Genomic DNA, 22788 nt, shown 5'->3' on the forward strand with positions numbered 1-22788 from the left:
TTGGGTCACATGCCTGGCTCCTGGCCCTGCTGAGTCAAGGAAGGCAAGGATTTTTTTCCTTCAGTTTCAGTAGTGGAATGTGGTCACCAGGAATTACTGCCTTACAGAGATTACACACAGTCTGAATGTGTGAATTTCAAAAGGAAATCTGGATGCTCTTGGGCAGTCAAAACAAAACAAATGCCAACCAGAACTGTGTTTTCAATGGACCAATTGAAATGTAGGAGAAGGGGATTGAAAAGTGATGGGAGGTAATGGGGAAGAGAGTAAAAAAAGGGGGGGGGTAGTAGGTAAAAGAACAGGAAACATTCACTCAATAAATATTATTTTTTGGCAACAGGTACATCCACAAACAAGTCATCATGGCTTTTGTACATGATCTTTAAAGCTCTGAAAGCTCAGTATGGAAAGCACATCTTAGTGACATAGAAGTATAGTAACCCTCTTTCACCACCAGGGGAGTACTTCCTGTATAAATAGTACGCTGTGGATTCTGGGGTTATTCTCAAACACTTGCTGTTTACAAAGTGTTTTCATGTAACAATCACTCAAGAAATATTGAGTTCCTATTGAGGATGAGAAATGTGAGCCCAGATGAGAGGCACCTAACCAACCTGTACAGATAGGGAGGCCAAAGTTTCCTAAAAACAGCTGAGATTTGGGCACAAGGACCTGTTAGAAATTAGGAGGGGAATTCCAACTTAAGAAAGAATCACCAAAGAGGTAGAGATGCTTGAGAAAGCGCAGTGCCTTACAGGAATCACAGGAGATGGGTTGGGAATGGAGAGAGAGTGTGTGTTTTAGGAAGAGGAAACAAGATGAACAAAGGTGTCCAATGTATGTGGCATCAGTTTAGATTCAACTGTTTAATTGTTTAGCTTGTTATCTGGCTCGTCTCAATTCTGCATCCATGACCTAACTTGGAAAAGTGAACTGTTTAGAATAACTACTCTGAATCATCCCCTGGTATTCCTTCTGCTTTCTGTAGCCAGTTCTTTATTCCCTAGCTTCCTCATTTTCCCATCTTTTCTTTTTCTGTGCTAGAGCTGTCTTGGAAGAGATTCATTTCAAAACAGATGTTGTATTCGAATACACAGAACCCCAAATGTTTATGGAATACCTACACTGTATATATAGAAGAGTAAGAAAAAGCCTATCTCCTGTAGTCCTGATGCATTCATTCTGTTTCTATCTTATTCAGTGATTTAGGCAATTATTTATTGTCTCCATGTGATACATCAAATACTGTGTTAGCACTTTACATCATTATCTCATTCAATCCTTAGTGTAACATGGAGTTATTATGATCCTTACTTTACTGATGATAAAACTAAGACTCAGGGAAATCAAACAGTTTGCCCAATGTTTCCAGAATAGAAAATTAAATGTCTAGTACTTACCCTTCTATTAAATATTCCCATACCTGGCTTCTTTACATCATTCAGCTCTCTGCTCAAATGTCAGCTCAGAGAAGACTTTCTAAGTAGCCACCTGCCCTATTTTTCTTTGTAGTACTTACAGTGTTTCTGTTTTGTTATTTGTGTCTTCCACTAGACTATGATCTCTGTGATGGTGGGCTCTTGGCTGTGTTACTGTTTATTATACCACTGTGCATAGTACAGCCTGGCACATAATAAGGAGCTCAACAAATTTTCGTTGAAGAATTGATTCTTAAACACAAGCTCTTAGCCACTATTCTATATGGTGTTTCTAATGGGTTGGGAAGTTTTTTTTTTAAGATTTTATTTATTTATTCGACACAGAGAGAGATCACAAGTAGGCAGAGAGGCAGGTAGAGAGAGGGGGGAAGCAGGCTCCCTGCTGAGCAGAGAGCCCGATGTGGGGCTTGATCCCAGGACCCTGAGATCATGACCTGAGCTGAAAGCAGAGGCTTAACCCACTGAGTCACCCAGGCATCCCATGGGTTAGGAAGTTTTAATTTTTAAATGCCTGAATGTGGTGCACAGAGCTTGTGAATACAATGTGCCAAGTAATATATGCACTGCTGTTCCATTCTTTTTTAAAATTAGAGTCTAATTTGCATATAGTAAGATAAACCTTAAGCATGTATATGTTTTTACAGATGTATATACTTGTGTAAGCACCACCCAGGTGAAGATATAGAACATCTTTAGTCCCCAAGGGAAGTCTCTTATATTACCTCCCAATTGATACCCTATCTCCCAGAAGTAAGTTTTCTGATTTCTATCACATAAATTAGCTTGCTGGTTCTTGAGTTTCATATAAATGTCATCTGTGGTTTGTATTTTACATTTGTTTTCTTATGCTTATCACAATATTTTGGAAATTTTTGTTGCATATTTCAGTAGTTTATTCTTCTTTTAATTGTCATGTCATGTTTCATTGTATGAATATATTACAATTTGTTTATCCATTTACCTGTTAAGGTATGTTTAGATCATTGCCACTTTGGCTATTAGGACTAAAGCTGCTATAAACATTCTTGAACAAATTTTTATGGACATACATATTCAGTACATTATTTTTGGGAGGATATACTTAGAAGTGGAATTATTGTATTGTAAGGTAGATGCATGTTCAGCTTCCTTTTTTGGGAAGTTCCTGTTCAAGAGTTTTGCCCATTTTTAAACTTTTTCATCTAAAGAGTTCTTCATATATTAAGGATAGAATCCTTTATCAGATACCTCGACATATGTACTACAGATATATTCTCCCAGTCTCTGATTTGCCTATTCAATCTCCTACTGATGTGTTTTGATAATAGAAGTTCTTAACTTGATGAAGTCGAATTTATTGACTTTGTTAAGGTTAGCACTTTTTCTGTCATGTTTAAGGAATCTTTGCCTACCCCAGAGTAGTGAAGTTACTTTGTTTTCCTGTAGAGATTTATTTTTTAGCTTTTACATTTGGATCTATGATCCACCTTGAATTAATTTTTGGGTCTGATGTGAGGTAGGGTTTACTGTTCTTCACATATGAATATGCAATTTTTGAAGCACCATTTAATGAAAGAGACAATCGTTTTCCTGCTGAATTGTAGTGATACTCTTGTCATAAACCTAGTAAGTCTATATGTAGAGGTATATTTCTGGACTCTGTTTTGTTACATTGGTCTACTAGTCTATCCTTGCACCAATAAGACACTGTCTTAATTGTATAGCTTTATAGTAAGTCTTGAACTCTGATAATAAAAGTCTTTCAAATTTTTTTCTTCTTTAAGATTATATTGGCTATTTTAGGTTATTTGCATTTTCATATAAATGTAGGATTCAGCCTGTGAGTATCCACCAAATATTCCTACTGGGTTTTGATTGGGTTTGCCTTGAATCTACATATCAAATTGGGAGAAACTGATATCTTATCCATATTCAGTCTTTTGTTTCACAAGCATGATATACCTTCTCCATCTATTTGGGCCATCTTTAATTACTCTTTATAGTATGGTCTTACAATATTTTTCAGTTTTCAATATTGGCCTCATGTAAATTTTCTTAAACTTGTTCCTAGATATTTGATATTTTTATTCTACTGTGAGGAATATTTAAATACTTAATTTTCTGATTGTTTCTTGCTAATATATAGAATTATGATTTTTATATCTTGACCTTATATCTAGAGAGCTTATTGATTATAATAGCTGATATGTGTTTGGATTTCTGTCTTTACATTCATATAATATATAATTGAAAAACATTTTACTTTTTGTTTTGAGTTTTATACCTTTTATTTTTCTTTCTAGTTTTATAGCATTGTCCAGAGCCTCCAGCACAATAGTGAATAAATGCTAGTAGATATCCTCGTCCTCTCTTTGACCTTGGGGAGAAAGCTGTCACTATTTCACCATTGCTAATGATGTAGCTATAGAGTTTATTACTAGCTAATCTTTTTTAATGATCAAGGATGTTTTCTTCTATTTCTACTTTGTTGAGGACCCTGAGTTCTCTTCTAGAATTTTTATGGTTTCATATCTCACATTTGGTCTTTTTAAAAAGATATTTATTTATTTATGAGAGAGAGAATACATGGGGTGGAAGAGGAGGGGCAGAGAGAGATGGAGAGAGAGAATTTCAAGCAGATTCCAGGGTGAGCATGAAGCCCGACTTGGGGATCGATCTTATGACCCTGAGATCATAACCTGAGCTGAAATCAAGACTGAGATGCTCAACTGACTGAGCCACCCAGGTGCCCCTACCACCATAACATTATTGAGCTGAGTCTTTTTGTTTATTTGGAATATCTTAATTTCTCCCTCACTATTGAAGGATCATTTTGCTGGATATAAGGTGTTTGTTCAGTTTTTTTTTCTTTTAGTGCTTTGAATATATTGGCCTATTACCTTTTGGTCTCCTAAGTTTCTGACGAGAAATTTGCTAATAATCTCATTGGGAATCCCTTGGATATGATGTATCACTTCTCTCTTCCTATCTTCAAGATTCTCCTTGTCTTTATCTTTCAGAAGTTTGACTATTTGTGTCTCAGTTGAGTCTCTTCAAGTCCATCTCACCTGGAGTTTGTTGAGCTTCATAGATGTTTATATTTGTGTCTTTCATCAAATTTGGGAAGTTCTCAGACATTATTTTTCAAATCTTCTCTCTTCCCTTTTTCCTTTTTCATTTCTTTCTGGTACTCCCACAATGCATATGTCAGTCTACTTGAAGGTGTCCTGCAGGTCATATAGCCTCTCTTTTACTTCAATCTTTTTCTTTCTGTCCCTCAGACTCAATAGTTTCTATTAGTTTATCTTTAAGTTCATTGTTTCTTTCTTCTGCTGTTTAAAACTACTATTGAATCCCTCTAGTGAATTTTTCATTTCAGTTACTACTGTATGTCTCAGATGCAGAATTTCTTTTTAGGTTTTCCATCTCTGTTGATATTCCTATTTTGTTGATATATTATTTTCTTCACTTTCTCCATGTATGATTCTTAATGGACTGAGCCACCTAGATGCCCTCTGTCCATTTATTTTTCAGACTTTTTCTCTTTATATATTCTCATTACGGATTTTTAAAAATTGCTATGTCTTCAGGTTGACCAATCTTTCTTCTGCCACTAATCCCATCAAATGTATTTTTCATCTCAGGCATTATAATTTTCATTTCTAGACATTTCTTTGGGTCTTTAAAAAAACACCTTTACTATCAATAATTACCATGTTCAATCTTCTTGAGTATATGAAACACTAAAATAATAACCATTTTAATGTCTTTGTCTACTAATTCTATTATTTTTCAGGAGACTCTCTGAGAATCTCTGGAACTCTCTCTCTCTCTCTCTCTCTCTCTGTGGCTCTCTCCCTTTTCAGCATTGTGTCCTGAGAACTTCCTCCAGATTGTAAGCTGGGGGTAACAGTTGGACTTAACTCATTGTTTTCCTGTTTCTCAGGGATTCCTTTATTATCTGATGCATTATTTTGATTTTCTTGTCCTATATTTTATTTTCTACATGCTGTAAATTTCAGATGATATAGTTATTATTGTTGCTGTCCATAGTTAGTAATCTTATATTTTATCTATTAAAATACCATACCTAGAGCTGTTCATTCTTTCCTGTACTTTCATGTTATATCTGGGATCATTTTTTTCTTTAATCTGAAGTATCTTCTCATCTTTTCTCTTGGATTTTACTTATCTGAGAAATTTAAAAATTCTTGTCTTTGACTTTGAGTGATATTTCCTGAGTATAATATCCTTAACTATAGAGAACAAACTGATGGTTCCCAGAGGGGAGGTGGGTGGGGAATGGGTGAAATAGGTGATGGAGATCAAGGAGTGCACTTGTTGTGATGAGCACTAGGTGTTGTATGGAAATGTTGAATCACTGAATTTTATATCTGAAACTAATACTACACTGTTTGTTAACTAACTGTAATTTAAATAAAAGCTTGAGGAAAAAAATGTATAGTCTGTATACCAGTTGCCAGATGTATGTAACATGAATATCTTTTCCTGTTCTGTATTTTCCTTTTTCATTTCTTAATGGTGCCTTTTGAAGAGCAAAACTTTTAAATTTTGATAAAGTCCCATTTATCACATTTTTAACTCCAATAATTTATGCTTTTTGTGTCCTAAGAAATATTTGCTTAAAACCTGAATATCATACAATTTCTCTCTTATGTTTTAAAACATGTTTTAAAACCTTTTGGAAGCTTTGTAGTTTTTACTTCTAGATATAGTTCTACAACCCATTTTCAATTAATCTTCATGTGAGGTGAGTTGCCTAACTAACTTACCACTCATTGCCTAAAATCATCTACATTTCTTTTCAGAGTTTGCTTATTGATCAGTAGTCTTCATTTAAAAAAAATCAAGAAGTATTCCTTTGTGTGTAGAATACATATCTTGTTTTGCCTATGTAGGATGGTATAACATAATAGTGAAATTGGACAAGTAACTGTAAGTTTAGGATTTGTGGAAGATAAAAATTCTCTCTTATTTCAGTTTTTCTCATTTTTTCTTTTAAAATATGGGAATTTCCTCTATTAGTATTTATCATCATTATTCCTATTTTTAATCAATGAAAAAATTGATTAAAAGCTCAGAAACATATTTTTTCAGATGTACAAATTATTTATGCTAGTATTAGGTGTTAGCTCAGGTTTTCAGTGCCAGGTTTTTCATTTTAGCACATATGAAATAGAAAAAAGTTACAAAGTATTTTTAAGAGGGGTAGGGCAGATGATTCTACATAAATATCAACATTCTGTTTACAAATAAATACAAATGTGTATTATTATAATACTTATTATTCATTGAGGTCACACCTATTAAACACGGGAAGTATTATTGCATGACTTTTATCCTGCAGATAGTCCAGGCAGACTGGTCTGCCTATCTATAACTTCAAAAGCTCTGTTTTCAAGTAGTCTGATTTGATGAGTTTTGCTCTATTTCCTTTTTGGGTGATCATTTTATAGCTTATTCTCAAAGTATTCTCATTTGTCACTTTAGCTAATTTACCTTTTTTCAATTGTATTGTATTTTTGCCATTTCATCTTTCAAAAGTCTGTAAACAGCTGTTATTGTCAGTGACATTAATCATCCTGTGCCCTGCCTTTCAATGGCCAGCACTTATCCTTTTAATCTGGTAGATTCCCTTCATCTCCCTCAGAAATTTCCCTGATTTTAGTTGCCATCTGAAATATGGATTATTTGTATCATGTGGTGAAATATGAACCTCATCTTAATATAGTACTGGAGAATATAATACTCTGTGAGTGATAAGGTCATTGTCTTATTCCAAGGCCTTCAGGAACTACCTACAACTTCCAAATAAAGCCCAAACTTCTTTGCTTAGCATTCAGACAAATCATCTCAGATATAAGTAATGTTGTTCTCCTTGTACTCCCATTATATTGTCTTCATACCTTTAGCCTGATTGTTAATGTGTCTTTTATGATAGAGTTGCTGTGCACAAGCTCTGAATTTATAGGACTTCAAGTCTAAGTAAAGCTGAAAGAGACTAATTTAAATTTAAACACTTCAGTCTTAACCACTAGTCCTGTATCAGAGTTTACTCAGGAAGCAGAAGCCTTATGAATGATGAATATCAGATTGCTATGGGCATTAGCCCTTACATAATTGTAGGCACTTCTGAAGCAGTCTGTGGTGTTGGGCCTGAAGTCAGCAGGAACGACGGTTGGGAAGGAAAGATGGTCATGAAATGGGGGAGAATAAAAAAAAAATGATTGGAATTGGTGAGGATAAGCTGGAACCCATGAGGACAAACTAGAACCAAACAGAACAAATTGGGACTTGCATTTGTCTCTCACTGTAGGATACATGTGACCTGTAGGATAAGGTGGTGCTGTTGGCCCCACTGTTGAACACGCACCAAGTTGAGAATTCAGGGGAGCTGGAGGAGGAGAGCTGGTGGGCACTGGAGAGCTGCAGGCCAGGCTGCTGGCCCATGCCTATGTGGTGAGGCAGCAGATCAGCGTCTGACCATACAATGATCTTCGGAGCACAAGAACGTCTTCTGCTTTACTTCTGCCTATTAAATCTCACACAAATTTCTCTTTTTACTAACCTTAACCTAGAGCCATACAGGGAACGGAATTCTGGGAACCCCAGTTCCATCTTAGCTAAGTTAATGTGGTAGGAAGTCACCTCAAGTCCACTTCTGCATAAGCCCTTGAGTAAGCAAGGGATTGGAGATATGCATCTGGTATATTTTTAGTCTGTCTCAGTTCCCGAGTACCTCCATAGTGTAAGCATCTCACAGTGCTGAGTGTAACTCTACTATTTGGTTGAATTTTTCAGACAAGACTGCTTTCCTAACCATAAGCCAATTGCTTCAGTACATGCTCACAGGAAAGTGATCTGATCCAAAGCTGGAGAGAAAAACTGACTGTATTGGGTCTATGCACCAAGAGACGCTATCTGGGTTCTAACATGGTACCCTCTTAAGAAGGCATTTCTAGAGTAATTTTGCTCATTTATTGAATTTTCAATTTACACGTTGACTTCAGAACCCAATCCTGATTTCAGAACTTTCTTCAACAAATATTTGTTAAATAGCAAATGAATGGTGTAAGGATTTTCTTCTGCTGTGTTCCTCTTACCAGCTAGCAAAGTGCTTGACACATAGTAGATACTTAATAGATGGGGGTTCGATTATTTATTGAAAATTTTTATTCTGTGCTGTGTAATATTAAAACAAAAATACTACAGAGGTTTTCTTTTTTTTACTAGGTTTCCAAGTTGCCTTTAATACAAACTACTGAATACTGTATATGCTTTGGGGTCTGGGTAAAAATGACTGCCCCTTTAATGTGGGTTTTGCAAGGTGAGTTGAAGCTTGCAGAAAAGTATATGTATATTAAAGTACTTTGGAAAACTTTGGCTCTCTGTTTCCTTCAGTGTTTTCGCACATCCCTGCACTCTGCTTTTATCTCTCTCTGTCTTCTGTTTCTCTTTCTTTGGCAAATTACCTTTAAAATGTTACCACTAGGATAATCCATGCTCTTGGTAAACAGTAAATAAAGAAGAAAAGTTAACCTAAAAGTCCTCTGAACTCTTCCCTCTCCACATAAAATTCCACACTATCCAAAAATAACCACTGTTAATATTTTAATATATCTCTCCTCAAATATTCTATGAATTTATGTACATATATGAATATATATATCCTTATATGTATATGTATACTTGAAACAATAGTATCATATTATAATATTATTCTGCAACAAGTTTTCACTTAATGTATCTTGAAACTTTTAAAATGCCTGCATATAAATGTACAGCTTTCTTTTAAGCAATCCTTTCAAAATGTATTCCAAAGTATAATTTACCATTTAACTAATTCCCCATGATGGTTATCTTAGGTTAATTCTAATAACTAGCATTACAAACAATGTTGCATATGTATATATGTCTTTGTATCATGCAGGAGTATCCAAAGAGCAAATTCTAAGCAGTGGAATTGCAATGTTTGCCTGAGCTTTGTTATCAACTAAAGGGTATGTATTTTCAGGAGACATATTTGTAACTCATTCAAAGTTGCTAGTCAGCATCGGGTCACATGCGTCTCCACAGCCTCTTTTGTCAAGAGACCTTTGGTAAAAGGAAAAGATGTTCAAAGAATGGTCTTTGCCTTCATCATTTGTAGGTCCTCCTTTGGTCATCTATAATTCACTAATAATCAACAGTCATTCATAATCATTTTTTTTGAAACTGAAAACAGTTTTTCTGGAGACTAGAAGTGTCATCACCATGTTTAAATCAATCTAATCTATTATTCTAAGAAACTAATATATTTTTTGCATTTTCATTATCTTAAGATTGAATAATAATGCTGATATGACCACTAAAAATTAGCCTGCTCAGCAAGTCTCAAGACAACTGTCACAAAAGAGTTTGCCCATTGTTTGCTGCTGATCCATTCAACAATCTTCCTTGCTTATTTCCCCAAAGAATTTAAGACAACCTATTCTGCGAAAGACAAGTGCTTGAAGACTAAACACTGTCATAGGCTAAGGATAGAAGGCAGGTGGTAAAAGAGAGAGTGGGAGAAAATTATTTTTTCAAGAAACTAGTTTATGAAAGTCCTAAAACCTAGTTCTGAACTTCTTAGTAGAAGACAGAGAGAGAAAACCTGAGTTATGGAGCCTGTCATTTGTTATTTATTAAAAAAAATTATTTATCACAGAGAGAGAGATCACAAGTAGGCAGAACAGCAGGCAGAGAGAAAAGGGGAAGCAGGCTCCCTGCTGAGCAGAGAGCCCAATGCGGGGCTCAATCCCAGGACCCTGAGATCATGACCTGAGCAGAAGGCAGAGGCTTAACCCACAGAGCCAGCCAGGTGCCTCGAGCTTATAATTTTTTAGCACAGATTTTTTCAGTTCTATTAGACACAATGATTCTTTCCTGTAACAAATATTTTGCCTAAATGCCTTGTTACTATCCTAAAGTGAGGTTTATAGATAAATCTATACCATTTATTTACCTATACCATTTAAAAGCGAATATAAAGGGAGCACCTGGATGGCTCTGTAGGTTAAACATCTGACTCTTGATCTCAGCTCAGGTCTCAACGTCAGGATCATGAATTCAAGCTCCGCCTTGGGCTCCATGTTGGGGGTGGAACCTACTTAAACAGAAATGACTATAAAGTCCAAATTCTAGTATAAGGTAAGTAATCTATAGTAAAATAATATGGGTTTTAATATACACATGTCTAGGCATGACTGTGCTGGAAGGTCAGTGAAGTTGCCACATGCTTTAACCAACAGAAAGGATCACCGTGAATGCCACAGCAGCAAATGTAGTCTGGCTCTGCTGTGTCGGCTACTCAGAGGCCACCAGCTTCATCGATCATAACGATTATAGTTTTCCTAAATAGGAAGAATTCTTCTAAATTCCTGAAAAAAAAGGGCATAATCTTAAATCCTGAAAAAAAAGCATAATTCCCCAGTTTCCTTGGATTTTGGATTTCTAGGAAATTAAGTGATATTGAAATTAAGGAAAAACTTCTTTGTATTTGCACTTAAAGTGGGTTTTTTCCCCCCTAGGTTCATAAGCAGCCCCCTTTTTTGTCACATGGGGAAGTCTGATGAGATATTTCAACATAGTGCAGAATGTGGGACGGTCTTCACTGTATAGGACTGTTCCGTACATTGCAGGCCATTAGGCCTCCCTAATTTCTGTTCACACTAAGTGCCAGAAGTTTCTCCCTCCCACCACCATTGCAGTAATCACTTTGGAAATCTTCTTGGCATGTTTTAAAATCTGCACTTCCCATGACCCAGTAGTCTACTCCTAATTGTCTACACATCAGAAATGAGTATGTATGTGCATTACAGTTTTGTTCAAGAATATTTGCAGCACACAGAAATGTACCTCCGAAACAATACATTATATGTTAATTAAAAAAAATATTTACAGCAACATTGTTCCTATTAGCCCCAAATGGAAGTAACTCAGATGTTCCCTCAGCAGTGGAATGGATAAATTGTGCCATATTCACACACAGGAATAATATGCAACAGTGAAGATGAACAAATTGCTCCTATGGAAGCCATGGGGAATCTCACCAACGTAATGTAGAATGACAGAGCCACACACAAAATAATACATACTATATGATTCCAAAAGTTCAAACACAGACAAATAAATCTACAGTATTTGTGGAATAATGCCTGGAGGGGAAATGAGGTATTTCTGTGGTGACAGAGCTTCCTTCCTCTCCCTCTCTTCCTTTTTCCACTTATCATTTATTTGTACCATAAGAAGTTAGTATTCTGTGGAAAACTCTGGGAAAATAATTTTGTATGACTTCTGTTTTATTAACTCTCAGTTTTCACAGAGAACCTCAGAGAGGTAGGGTAGCTTGCCTAATTTTGAGTAGTGAGTGATGGATGCAAGAGTTGTTTCTTGACCTGGGTGGGGCTTATGTGTGTGTTCACTTTGGGATAATTCATTATCGGCAGAGGGAAGAGTATTAAAACAAGTCTGTAGGATGACACTCGGGCAGTGTAAAGGGAATTAAAAAAAAAAAGAAACGTCAGTTTCTCTCCCCAGTTCTCTGGCTGTCCATCTCCTGTGGAGAGAGCCCAGGGCAAACCAAACGCGAGAAAAAAAGTCCAGTTCAAACTTTAGTCCTCGCACAGATCTGGAGACTCAAGTGTCCACCACTAGGGTTAAAAGGTATTCCCAAATTGGTCCAAGGTGGTTACAAAAGCGAGGAAGTTTCGTCGCTGTCCAGGGTCAGAAGGGAAAGAAAAAACGTGAAGTTACTCCCCGACCTCGCTGTTGGAAGCTCCAGAATCACCCGGGCGACTTGGAGCGACCCATCACAGGAGGCGGGGCCAAGGCCATTCTTTGACACCCTAGCAACGCAGCAATCCTTTGTCGCGTCCTAGCAACACACCTCGCCCTCCCTGTGGCCTTCATCCTCCTTGCCCGCTCTAGGCTCCTGCTCACCCTCTCACGGTACCTCTCGGTCGTCCGGAGGGAGGGCTTGGATTTGCGTACTGGTGCGGGACAGCTCTTGGGTTCCTGTGGTGGGAGTCACTCAGGAAAAGGAGGGAGGGACAGTGAGAAACAGCGTTTAAGAAAGAAAAAAAAAAATCAAGATTTGTTAATTTTTATTTTTTAAGGCACATCCAAAGCTCTGAAGAGAGGAGATTGGAGGGTGGGAAAATCAATTTTGTACAAACTCCATATAAAGAAAGAAGAAGAGACCCATTGAGGACTGAGCACCGTGCCAACTGGAGACAGACCTGCAATGTTGGACACCATCGTCCCTTCCGTGCAAGACCTGGGCAGGCAGGTGCTGCCTACCCTGCTGTCCCTGAGCCAAGAGGGTAAGCGATGTGGGGTGAGGGCCCTGGGGGCTGAATCTTAACCCGCTTAGGGAAAGGCAGAAAATCTCCTTCCTTATCCTCTGGAGTGACCAGGTTGTCTTGGCAACCAGTTGGCAATCACAGCAGGCTTACACTGGATGCCCAGAGACAGTTTCTTTATTGACTGCCTTAGTGAGGGAAAGGGGCCAGGTGAGGATTTTGATTGAAAGAGATAATGTCTTAACTTGGGGACTAGCACAAAATAAGTGCTCAATAAATGTTAGCTAAAAACAACCACCCCAAATGGCTCCTTCCCAGACTTCATGAAAGAAAAGGCTACTTTCGTTGCCCTTGATGTTTTGGGGTTAAGTGAAAAGACCATAAAATGAACAGGATGGTTGGAAGAAGACCTGGCAACGTCTTCAGAAAGCTTACTAGGCTTGATCAAAAACACACTTTCTTGGAAGAATCCCCCTAAAGTGACACTGAGATGTCTGGAAGCAATGGGAGTCCTTGGTTTTCCGGAAATGGACACTATTGTTATTATCAAGTCATTGTAACTTAGGGACGTTGCCTATGCTTTAACCAAAAGACTTAAGAAGACAAAAATAAATAGGAGTAGATGCCTCTTTTCTTTCCCCTGCATCACTCGTATTTTTTCCCATTTAATAATTCTAAAAGAAGCATTAAATATAATGGTTTTATGGATTAAAAATATTTGCCATATTTATACATTTATATAGAATTTATATGAGTAATTTTGAGAACCTACTATGTGTTAGGTACTAGAGAACTGATGTGAGCAAAAACCTTGGGGTTATTGAGGGAAGAGATACACATTAACCAAATAATCACAGAAATAAATATTACTTTGCAATTAGTAAGTGCTATGGGTGAGGGTGGTACACTGGGAACTTTTACTCAGGGCTAGGATGGGGATATGTGTCAAGATTTGCTGAAGAAGAGAAGATTCGAGCTGAGATGTGAAGAAGGAGGGGGAGTGGAGAGGGGCGACAGTGTGCCTGGCAGGGGGAATAACAAGAGCATGTTGACAAGAGGGAGCCTGGTGTGACTGCGGGACTGAAGGGAAGTCAAGATGGCTTCTCTGTAAGTGTGGGAGGTGAGTGTGTTAAAGGAGGCTGGAGAGAAATGGAGGGGTCAGGCGATGCATGTAAATCATACTAAGGATAGTGGTCCCTATTTTAAGCCTGATTAAAGGCCCCTAAGTGTTTTGCATGAAGCTAAAGGAGGGGTTGAATGACATGATCAAGTTTGTGGGGTTTTTTGTTTTGTTTTGTTTTAAAAATTTTATTTATTTGACAGAGATCACAAGTAGGCAGAGAGGCAGGCAGAGAGAGAGGGGGAAGCAGGCTCCCTGCTGAGCAGAGCACGCCATGTGGGGCTCGTTCCCAGGACTCTGGGATCAAGACCTGAGCCGAAGGCAGAGATTTTAACCCACTGGGCCACCCAGGCGCCATGATCAAGTTTGTGTTTTGAAAGAGATTGCTCTGGTTACGAAGTGAATGAATTGGAGGATCAAGAACACCTAGAACAGTAACTTAAGTGAGAATGAATGGTAGCATGGTCTAAATTGGTAGCGGTAAAAGCGGAGAGAAGTAGACAGACTGTAAGGCTATTTAGAGACAAAATTTACAGATTGTGGTGATGGACTGGGTAGGAGGGTGAGAGAGAAAGGAAGTCTCAAGGATGAGTTCTGAGTTCTTGGCTTATATAATTGAATAGATGGTGATGACAGTCATTGAGATTGAAACCTTGGATATAGGGCAAGATTTAAGGGAAGGAAGATGCTGGGTTTTTGTTTGTCATGTTTTTTAAAAAAATGTATTTATTTGAGAGAGAGAGAGAGAATCAAAGAGGGAAAGAGAGAGCATGAGAAGGTAGAGGGTCAGAGGGAGAAGCAGACTCCCCGCTGAGGAGGGAGCCCTATGCAGCACCCAATCCTGGGACTCCAGGACCATGACCCAAGCTGAAGGCAGTCACTCAACCAACTGGGCCACCCAGGCACCCAGAAGATGCTGGTTTTGAGCACGTGAAGTGTCTCAGTGAGCTATCCAAAGAGACAGTGGGATACATGTGTCTAGAACCTAAAAATGGGGAGAGTTTCTGGGCTTCTAAAAGAACACCTGGGAGTCATCAGCATTTTGGTAGTGAGTAAAGCCCTGAGCATGGATGTGATTGCTTGAGAAGAGTCTGGAGTGAAGAATGAAGGTCGAGGGCTGTACCTTTGAAAATTTCAAAATAAATAAATAATGATTTATTTATTTATTTATTTATTTATTTATAAGATTTTATTTATCCGTTTGAGAGAGAGAGACAGCATGAGCAGGGTGGGAGGGGAGGGGAGGGGCAGAGGGAGAGGGAGAAGCAGACTTCTTGCTTAGCAGGGGCCCCCATGTGGGACTCGATCCCAGGACCCTGGGGTATGACCTGAGCTGAAGACAGAAGCTTAACCAACTGAGCCACCCAGGCGCCCCAGAATCCAGCAGTTAATGGCTGAGTTGAGGAAGATGAGCTTTCGAAGGAGAATGAGAGAAAATGGTTATACAGGTAGAAAGAAAACCCAGGAGACAGTAGTTGTCACAAAATCTAACATGAGAGGTGTTTAAAGGAGGTCATCAGTGTTAAATATGACTGAGGGGTCAGAGAGGTAAAAATTGATTGAAGGACAGAAATAGAAGTCAAATAACTACTTATAAACATTCACAAATGACCCATTGTAAAGGAGATAAGGATAAAATTCCAATTTCAGGAAAACAAAAAAGTTAATTTTTCATCATTGTACATATTAAGTCCTGTTGTTTCCTTATGCTTCACCGAAGTTTAGTATTACGTAGTTATGGTACTTCGAAGGTCCTGTCGTCGTTTTATGGGCATGAACTGAGTCAAACTTGTGAAGACTACATAGCTAGCAATCTTCGGAGGCAGGAAGGCTGAGGTCTTCAGTGTGACACACTGATCTTTTCACTGCACTTTGCTCTGGGAATATGTTTCTTTGTTCAGATCACTCTTGAATATTTTGCCTTGTGTGTCAGTATTTTAATTTTAGAAGATGTCTTATGAAGTCAGGGAGCTTATCTTTTATAGTTGCTATTAATATCTATTTCTAGCATATATTATTCTATAATTTACATAATGGACACAGTTCTTTTTTATAATGATCATATATAAAACAGAGCATTCCTGCCACTTGGCACTGTGTTTACAAGTATGGTTTTGAATGCATAAAGTGTTTAGAATTTGAAGTCAAATGATGGTTGAACTGAGTACAGAAGGTATGTCCAGGGATTATTTCTTTATAATAGTGATTCATGGGATTTCAGTATTTGATTAAAATAATTACTCCAGCTTTCTCTAAAGTATAAAAGTAGCATATTCTTTAACTTGCTTCATAGACTGGATTACAATTCTTTTTGTTTTGAGATTAAATGGTGCCCTCTCTGATTTTGGGATGCCAGAAAAATCAAAGTTAAAAATCATACTTTGTAAGATATTCGAATCTACCTATTCCAGCCGAAGGGCAGGACCCTAAAGCTTCCTAAAGGGAATGATGTGCAAGCTCTCTCTTTTCTTCAGTAAGAAATAGCAAATTTCAGGGGCACCTGGGTGGCTCAGTGGGTTAAACCTCTGCCTTCGGCTCAGGTCATGATCCCAGGGTCCTGGGATCAAGCCCTGCATCGGGCTCTCTGCCCAGTGGGGAGCCTGCTTCCCCCTCTCTCTCTGCCTGCCTCTCTGCCTACTTGTGATCTCTGTCAAATAAACAAATAAAATCTTAAAGAAAATATCAAATTTCAGTTTCAAATAATAAACTCTGCTCTTGTATAACTTTGCCCGTTAGATTGTACAGAGTAAAACAACGTGACTTGAATATATCATCCAAATGAAGAAAGGTGATCCTTAAATTTCCAGTTAAGCTCAGTCAAGTCTTTTCATTAGTTTGGTTACAAGCTATATAGTTTCTCCTGGCTCTAATTAAATAATTTCCTTTTGGTATAGATTGTTTTCCTGAAATTTGAGCTGCATATCATGAGTCTAGGTGAAAGACTTAATAGTTTTGACTTAAAAACTTTTGAAAGGTCTCCCTGTAAATCTGGGTATTATGAAGATTCTGTATTGTTGGTAAATTAATGACATTTTTGGTCTTGATGAAAATTTTTATTCAGCATACAATTGGGATCGGTTGAAAGACCTTCTTAGTTCTTAGCTGCCAGAAGTAAAATTCTTTTGTCTATAGTGGTGGGCAAGAGTGAGGAACACAGTAGGATGGAGCAGAGTAGAGGGAAAACTTGGTTATGATCTTGTCACTTGGCGTGCTGTAGCATGCAGCCCTAGTTTTCTTGGTGGGTGAGTGAATTTCCATCACCCAGCTTGTTCCCAGATGCCTATGAGAATCACTACTACTTCTCATTGCCTAACCTACTCCTCCTCTGGCTTATTAATAAAAATACTTATAACCCTGATATATTGGAATTAAAAGATTGCAATTTCTCTGCTTTAGCTAGTGGTTTAAGCCATTAGAAATAAAAGTTGTATGTTATGCTAAATATGTCCAATCAGAGAAAACAAATTGTCATATGATCTCACTGATATGTGGAATTTAAGAAACAAAACAGAGGATTGTAGGGGAAGAGAGGAAAAATGAAACAAGATGAAACCAGGGAGGGAGATAAGCCATAAGAGACTCTTAATCATAGGAAATGAACTGAGGGTTGCTGGAGCGGGGGCGGGTGGAGGGAGAGGGTAACTGGGGGATGGACATTAAGGAGGACATGTGATAGAATGAGCACTCGGTATTACATAAGACTGATGAATCACTGACCAGTACCCCTGAGACAAATAATCCATTATATGTTAATTAATTGAATTTAAATTTTTTAAAAGGAAAAAAAGTAATAAAAGGTATAGCAATAAATCAAGCAGTTTCCAAAGTGGAAAGAGAATTGGTCTTTTATCACCAAATGTGCCCATATCCCAAAGTGGCAACCTGGTAAATGTTACTGTTCTTGATCTTTTATTTTGAGAATTAAAACATAACACTCTTGATTTGCAAAGAGTTCCTCAATGAAAAGTATTTTTTTTAAGATTTTATTTATTTATTTGACAGACAGAGATCACAAGTAGGCAGAGAGAGAGCAAGGGAAACAGACTCCCTACTGAGCAGAATGCCCAATGTGGGGCTCAATCCCAGGACACTAAGATCATGACCTGAGCTGAAAGCAGAGGCTTTAAACCACTGAGTCACCCAGGTGCCCCTCTTTTCTTTTCTTTTTTTTTTTAAGATTTTGTTTATTTATTTTAGAGAGCACACATGTACAGGCTGGGGGAGGGACAGAAGGAGAGAGCATCTCAAGCACACTGAGCGCAGAACCCAAGAAGGGGCTGGATCCCACAACAATGGGATCTTGACTGGAACTGAAATTGAGAGTCAGATGCTCAACCCACTGAATATCTTTAGGTGCCTCTGGAAAGTATCTTTAATATACATCATTGGGTTTGGAATGGAGATGTCAACACAGACTTAATTTTCTGTATTTCTTTCTTTTTCCGGGTTTAAAATTTTTTAATTTGCATATTTAAAAATTGTGCATTCCCATGATTAAAATTGTTGAACAAAAAGATGGCACTCTGATTAAACTGCATTTTACAGCCTGCAGTAATGCAGCTTGGACCAGCTGCCTTTTTACTCTAGATTTCACTGTCCTCCCACCCAGCTTCTTCCTTCACCAACATGCAAGTTCTTTTCCTTGCCTGCCAGCCAGACAGGCAGATGGGAGAGGCAAGCACAGCTTTCACTGTCAGTTCTTGATTCTTTGATGTGAAAAGGGGCAGCACAGCCATTTAAACTTGATCCAACGTCTTTGCCTCTGACAAAGTTAAACAGCTGAAAAGAAGTAAGAAAGCAATGCTTGTGGAACGTGCCGTGCATATTGGCTGTGCACGCCTCATTAAGATTCCCTGCTTGCTTCTCCTGTTCAGTCGTTTCTCTTGAAGGCAGTGGATTTTTCTTCTGTGTTTCTGCCTCCTTCAATTTCACCTTACTGAATTTCTCTCTCTTAGTCCTGTCCGGGCTGTCAGACTTGGTTGCAGAGGAAGCAGAGTGAGGTACACAAGCCAGCGAAGTCCATCCTGTATAGTGGCCACCGCAAAGTCTCTGTATTTCTAAATATTGGTTATACCTAGAGTATAGCCTCATATCTCATATTTAACACTAGTTATTGGCAACTACTTATTTTTCTGCCACATTTTTTGGGGAACATATCTCAGAACAAGAAAAACATAGAAGACCTCTCTCTGATCATTCAAAGCAGATAGGGAGAAGTCTATGCATTGATTCAAGACTTTGGGTCCCTACCCTAAGTTCTGTTGTTAAAAATTATTGTTTTAGAGATAACATTAGTATATTTGTTACAGTAAATTAGGTACATTTGAAGCAGTAAATTAGGATTAGGCGGGAGGACTGCAGAGCCTAGCAGCAGAGTGGTGACAGCTTGTCATCTTAAGAGTAACAAATGAGAATGAAAAGCAAGTCAAAAGTTAAGCAAAAACATGGTGATAGTTTTGTAATATAGACAAATATCAAATAATGTACACTTGAAACTAGTATAATATTATATGTCAATTGAATCTCAATTAAAAAAAGAATATATATTTTTATAGGTTTAGTAATGATGTTTTATGGGCATAAGACATTTAAAAAATATGGAAGGCTCCTGCAGGCTACTGTTGATGGTACACAAAGACTCAGTGCACCAAAGAACTTAGGTCCCTGCTGTCATGGAGTTTATTGTCTGGGCAGGGTTGTGCAGAAAGATCACACACACACCATTTGGGAGTACCCCCCCAAAAGAATTAAGCAAAACAGAAGTATAGGAACACTTAATATATAGACAACAGCCTTTCATGCCTCAGTGGTGCTTGGCTTTATTCCTGTGTTATAGGATGGTATACAAATGAAGGTTTATCAGATGGCACAGAGTAGACACTCCATAAATGCTTTTTGAATGTCATCAAAACAAGGAGAAGGTGAAATAGGTGATGGGGATAAGGGCGTAAACTTGTGATGAGCACCGGGTGTTGTAGGGAAGTGTTGAATCACTAAATTGTACACCAGAAACTAACATTACACTGTACGTTAACGAACTGGAATTTAAATAAAAACTTTATTATTTTTAAAAAGATTTTTATTTATTTATTTGACAGAGAGAGAGAGAGATCACAAGTAGGCAGAGAGAGGGGGGGAAGCAGGATCTCCGCAGAGCAGAGAGCCTGACGCGGGGCTGGATCCTAGGACCCTGAGATCATGACCTGAGCCGAAGGCAGAGGCTTAACCCACTGAACCAGGCACCCCTAAATAAAAACTTAAAAAAAGTCTAGATTATACTTGGCTAGCTCTATTTATAGGATAAGAGGAACTCGTCACACTTTTATAGAATTTATAGAATTTTCTTTATAGAATTAAAAAGTGTGTGATAGAGTTCCCTTTATCCTAGAAAGATTTTATTCAAAAGTCTATTGTATTATTATTGTTATTAAGCACATTTTGGAGCTTAAAAGGGTGAGCTTTAGCTATTAGGAAAATTAACTTTGAGGAATGACCTTACTTTCTTCTAATTCTAAATTAATTAGGAATTACTATTATTTGATTCTGCATCTCATATTTACTTTTTAATACTAGCAGCAGATACTATCACATAAATGCTTTAATAAATTATTTTTTACTTCCTTTGAATTTCAGAAGTCTCTGCTATCTGGGCAAATGTGTCAGAATTTGTGGAACGGCAGCTATCCCTGCACAAGGTAAGATTTATACTTTAAGTTTAATGCAAGAGTCCAAAGGCTCTTTCCTCCTTAGTCTTGTATAATTTTGCTGTGAGCAGATAGCAGACTTTACGGCCATCCTAACTTAACTTTCAGTCTTGTGATTTTATGGTGCTCCCTCTTATGACTTATGGACAGTAGATTTAACAAATATGGATTTTATTCTTGGGTAATGGATTTGTTTAAGTTCTACTCTTCTAGTGATACCAAGCACTGACTAGCCTGGCTATGTGTAGAGGAACTAGATGAGTTCCATTTATCTGTGATCAGATGGTTCCTGGCATAGCTACAGAAGGAGATATTGCTTCCTGTCTTGCCTCCTTGCAGGGAATGGCTTTTCATTGAAATACAAGAAGACAATGAGGGACTGAACTCAACTTGCCAAAAATGAGAAATCTTGGCCTGCCTTGAGTTTGGATGCCATAGAACTGGCCAGAGCTTTGAGGAGTTTGGGGGGGAGTTGGAAAATTGTGGAACTTTTTTTTTTTTTAAAGATTTTATTTATTTATTTGACAGAGATCACAAGTAGGCAGAGAGGCAGGCAGAGAGAGAGAGGGAAGGAAGCAGACTCCCCGCTGAGTCTCGATGCGAGACTCGATGCAGGACTCGATGCGGGACTTGATCCCAGGACCCTGGGATCATGACCTGAGCCAAAGGCAGAGGCTTTAACCCACTGAGCCACCCAGGCGCCCCAGTTGTGGGATTTTTTATATGCTACTCAGAGGTCTCAATATGGCAGCCCTTGGGCCAAATTCATCCTTCAAACTTTTGTTTGTTCTGATAATTTGAATTAGTCATCACCACTTAAAATTTGGAGAGTTTATATAAAGTTTTGCATCTGTTTCTCTTTTCTTGAAAAATCAGCAGATTTAGCAATACCAGTTTTTCCATGCCTGCCTGCTGGCATTTGGCTGGAGCCAACAATGGGCTTTAGCCTTTGGATGGGATTTGTACTTTCTAGCCACTGCAGTTTCTGCTTGGCTACCTTCACTCCCCTGCATTCTTTCATGTAGGCATTTGTAACCTTTGAGGTATGATATTTTCAGGGAAACAGAGACCCAGTTTGAGAGCCAAAAGCATTTGCTTCTACCTAGCAGCCAAGATCATTCCACTGCAGCATATGACTTGGATGCTGGATTGTCTGATTTTAAATGAGAGACAAAACCTAAAAGATGGAAGGAGAAAGCAGAGATTCTTATGGCCTCTTAAATTACCTCTTTCTAATGGCAAATGATTAAAATTTGGAATTTCACACAATTTAGGACAAGAGGAATCTTTTTTGAAAAAACATTTTTATTAATTATTTTTATTAATATATAATGTATTATTTGACCCAGGGAATCATCAGGCTTACACATTTCACAGCACTCACCATAGCACATATCCTCCCCAATGTCTATAACCCAATCACCGTTTCCCTACCCCGTCCCCCAGCAACCCTCAGTTTGTTTTGTGAGATTAAGAGTCTCTTATGGGGGGCGCTTGGGTGGCTCAGTGGGTTAAAGCCTCTGCCTTCCGCTCAGGTCAGAGTCCTGGGATCGAGCCCTGCATCCCGCTCTCTGCTCCGCAGGGAGCCTGCTTCCTCCTCTCTCTCTGCCTGCCTCTCTCCCTAGTTGTGATTTCTCTCTGTCAAATAAATAAAATATTAAAAAAAAAAAAGAGTCTCTTATGGTTTGTCTCCCTCCCAATCCCATCTTGTTTCATTTTTTCCTTCCCTACCCTCAAGCCCCCCCTGCTCTGCCTCTCAAATTCCTCCTATCAGAGAGAGAGAGAGATTGTGTGTGTGTGTGGGGGGGGTGCGTGTGAGGGGGATGGAGAGGCAGATGGAGAGGGAGAAGAAGACTCTTTGATGAACAGGGAACCCCACATGAGGCTCCATTGGAGGACCCTGGGGTCATGACCTGGGCCAAAGGCAGACTCTTAACTGAGCCACCCAGGTGCCCCAGACAAGAGGACTCTTAAATATAGATTAAAAGTAGCAATGGCATCCACACAAGTTTTCTTAGTCCTCACAGCCTTTGAATGATAATGGAGATGGGAGATCTCCTGTCAGAAGGATCAGAGACCAATGTATTACATTATATTTATATGAAAACTTAAAGTCATAACATGATATAGCTGTACGAGATTGTAGAGATCATTGACTATTTGGTTAATTCTTTCCATGTTTTTTTGGATAATGGTACTAA

At 38.3% G+C, this 22788-nt stretch overlaps 1 protein-coding gene across 1 annotated transcript in view; it reads left to right on the plus strand.

Annotated features, from left to right (window-relative positions):
* The first annotated feature begins 12584 nt into the window (after nucleotides 1-12584).
* The window catches only part of CCDC81 (coiled-coil domain containing 81), a 42157-nt gene continuing 31953 nt past the window's right edge, over nucleotides 12585-22788 (plus strand). The window contains exons 1-2 of the mRNA XM_046016355.1: nucleotides 12585-12784; nucleotides 20517-20578. Of these exons, the coding sequence (XP_045872311.1) occupies nucleotides 12706-12784; nucleotides 20517-20578 (141 nt within the window). The 5' untranslated portion in view covers nucleotides 12585-12705. The remainder of the gene's footprint in view (nucleotides 12785-20516; nucleotides 20579-22788) is intronic.

Source organism: Meles meles, chromosome 8 (genome assembly GCF_922984935.1).
Source record: "Meles meles chromosome 8, mMelMel3.1 paternal haplotype, whole genome shotgun sequence".
Lineage (NCBI taxonomy): Eukaryota > Metazoa > Chordata > Mammalia > Carnivora > Mustelidae > Meles > Meles meles.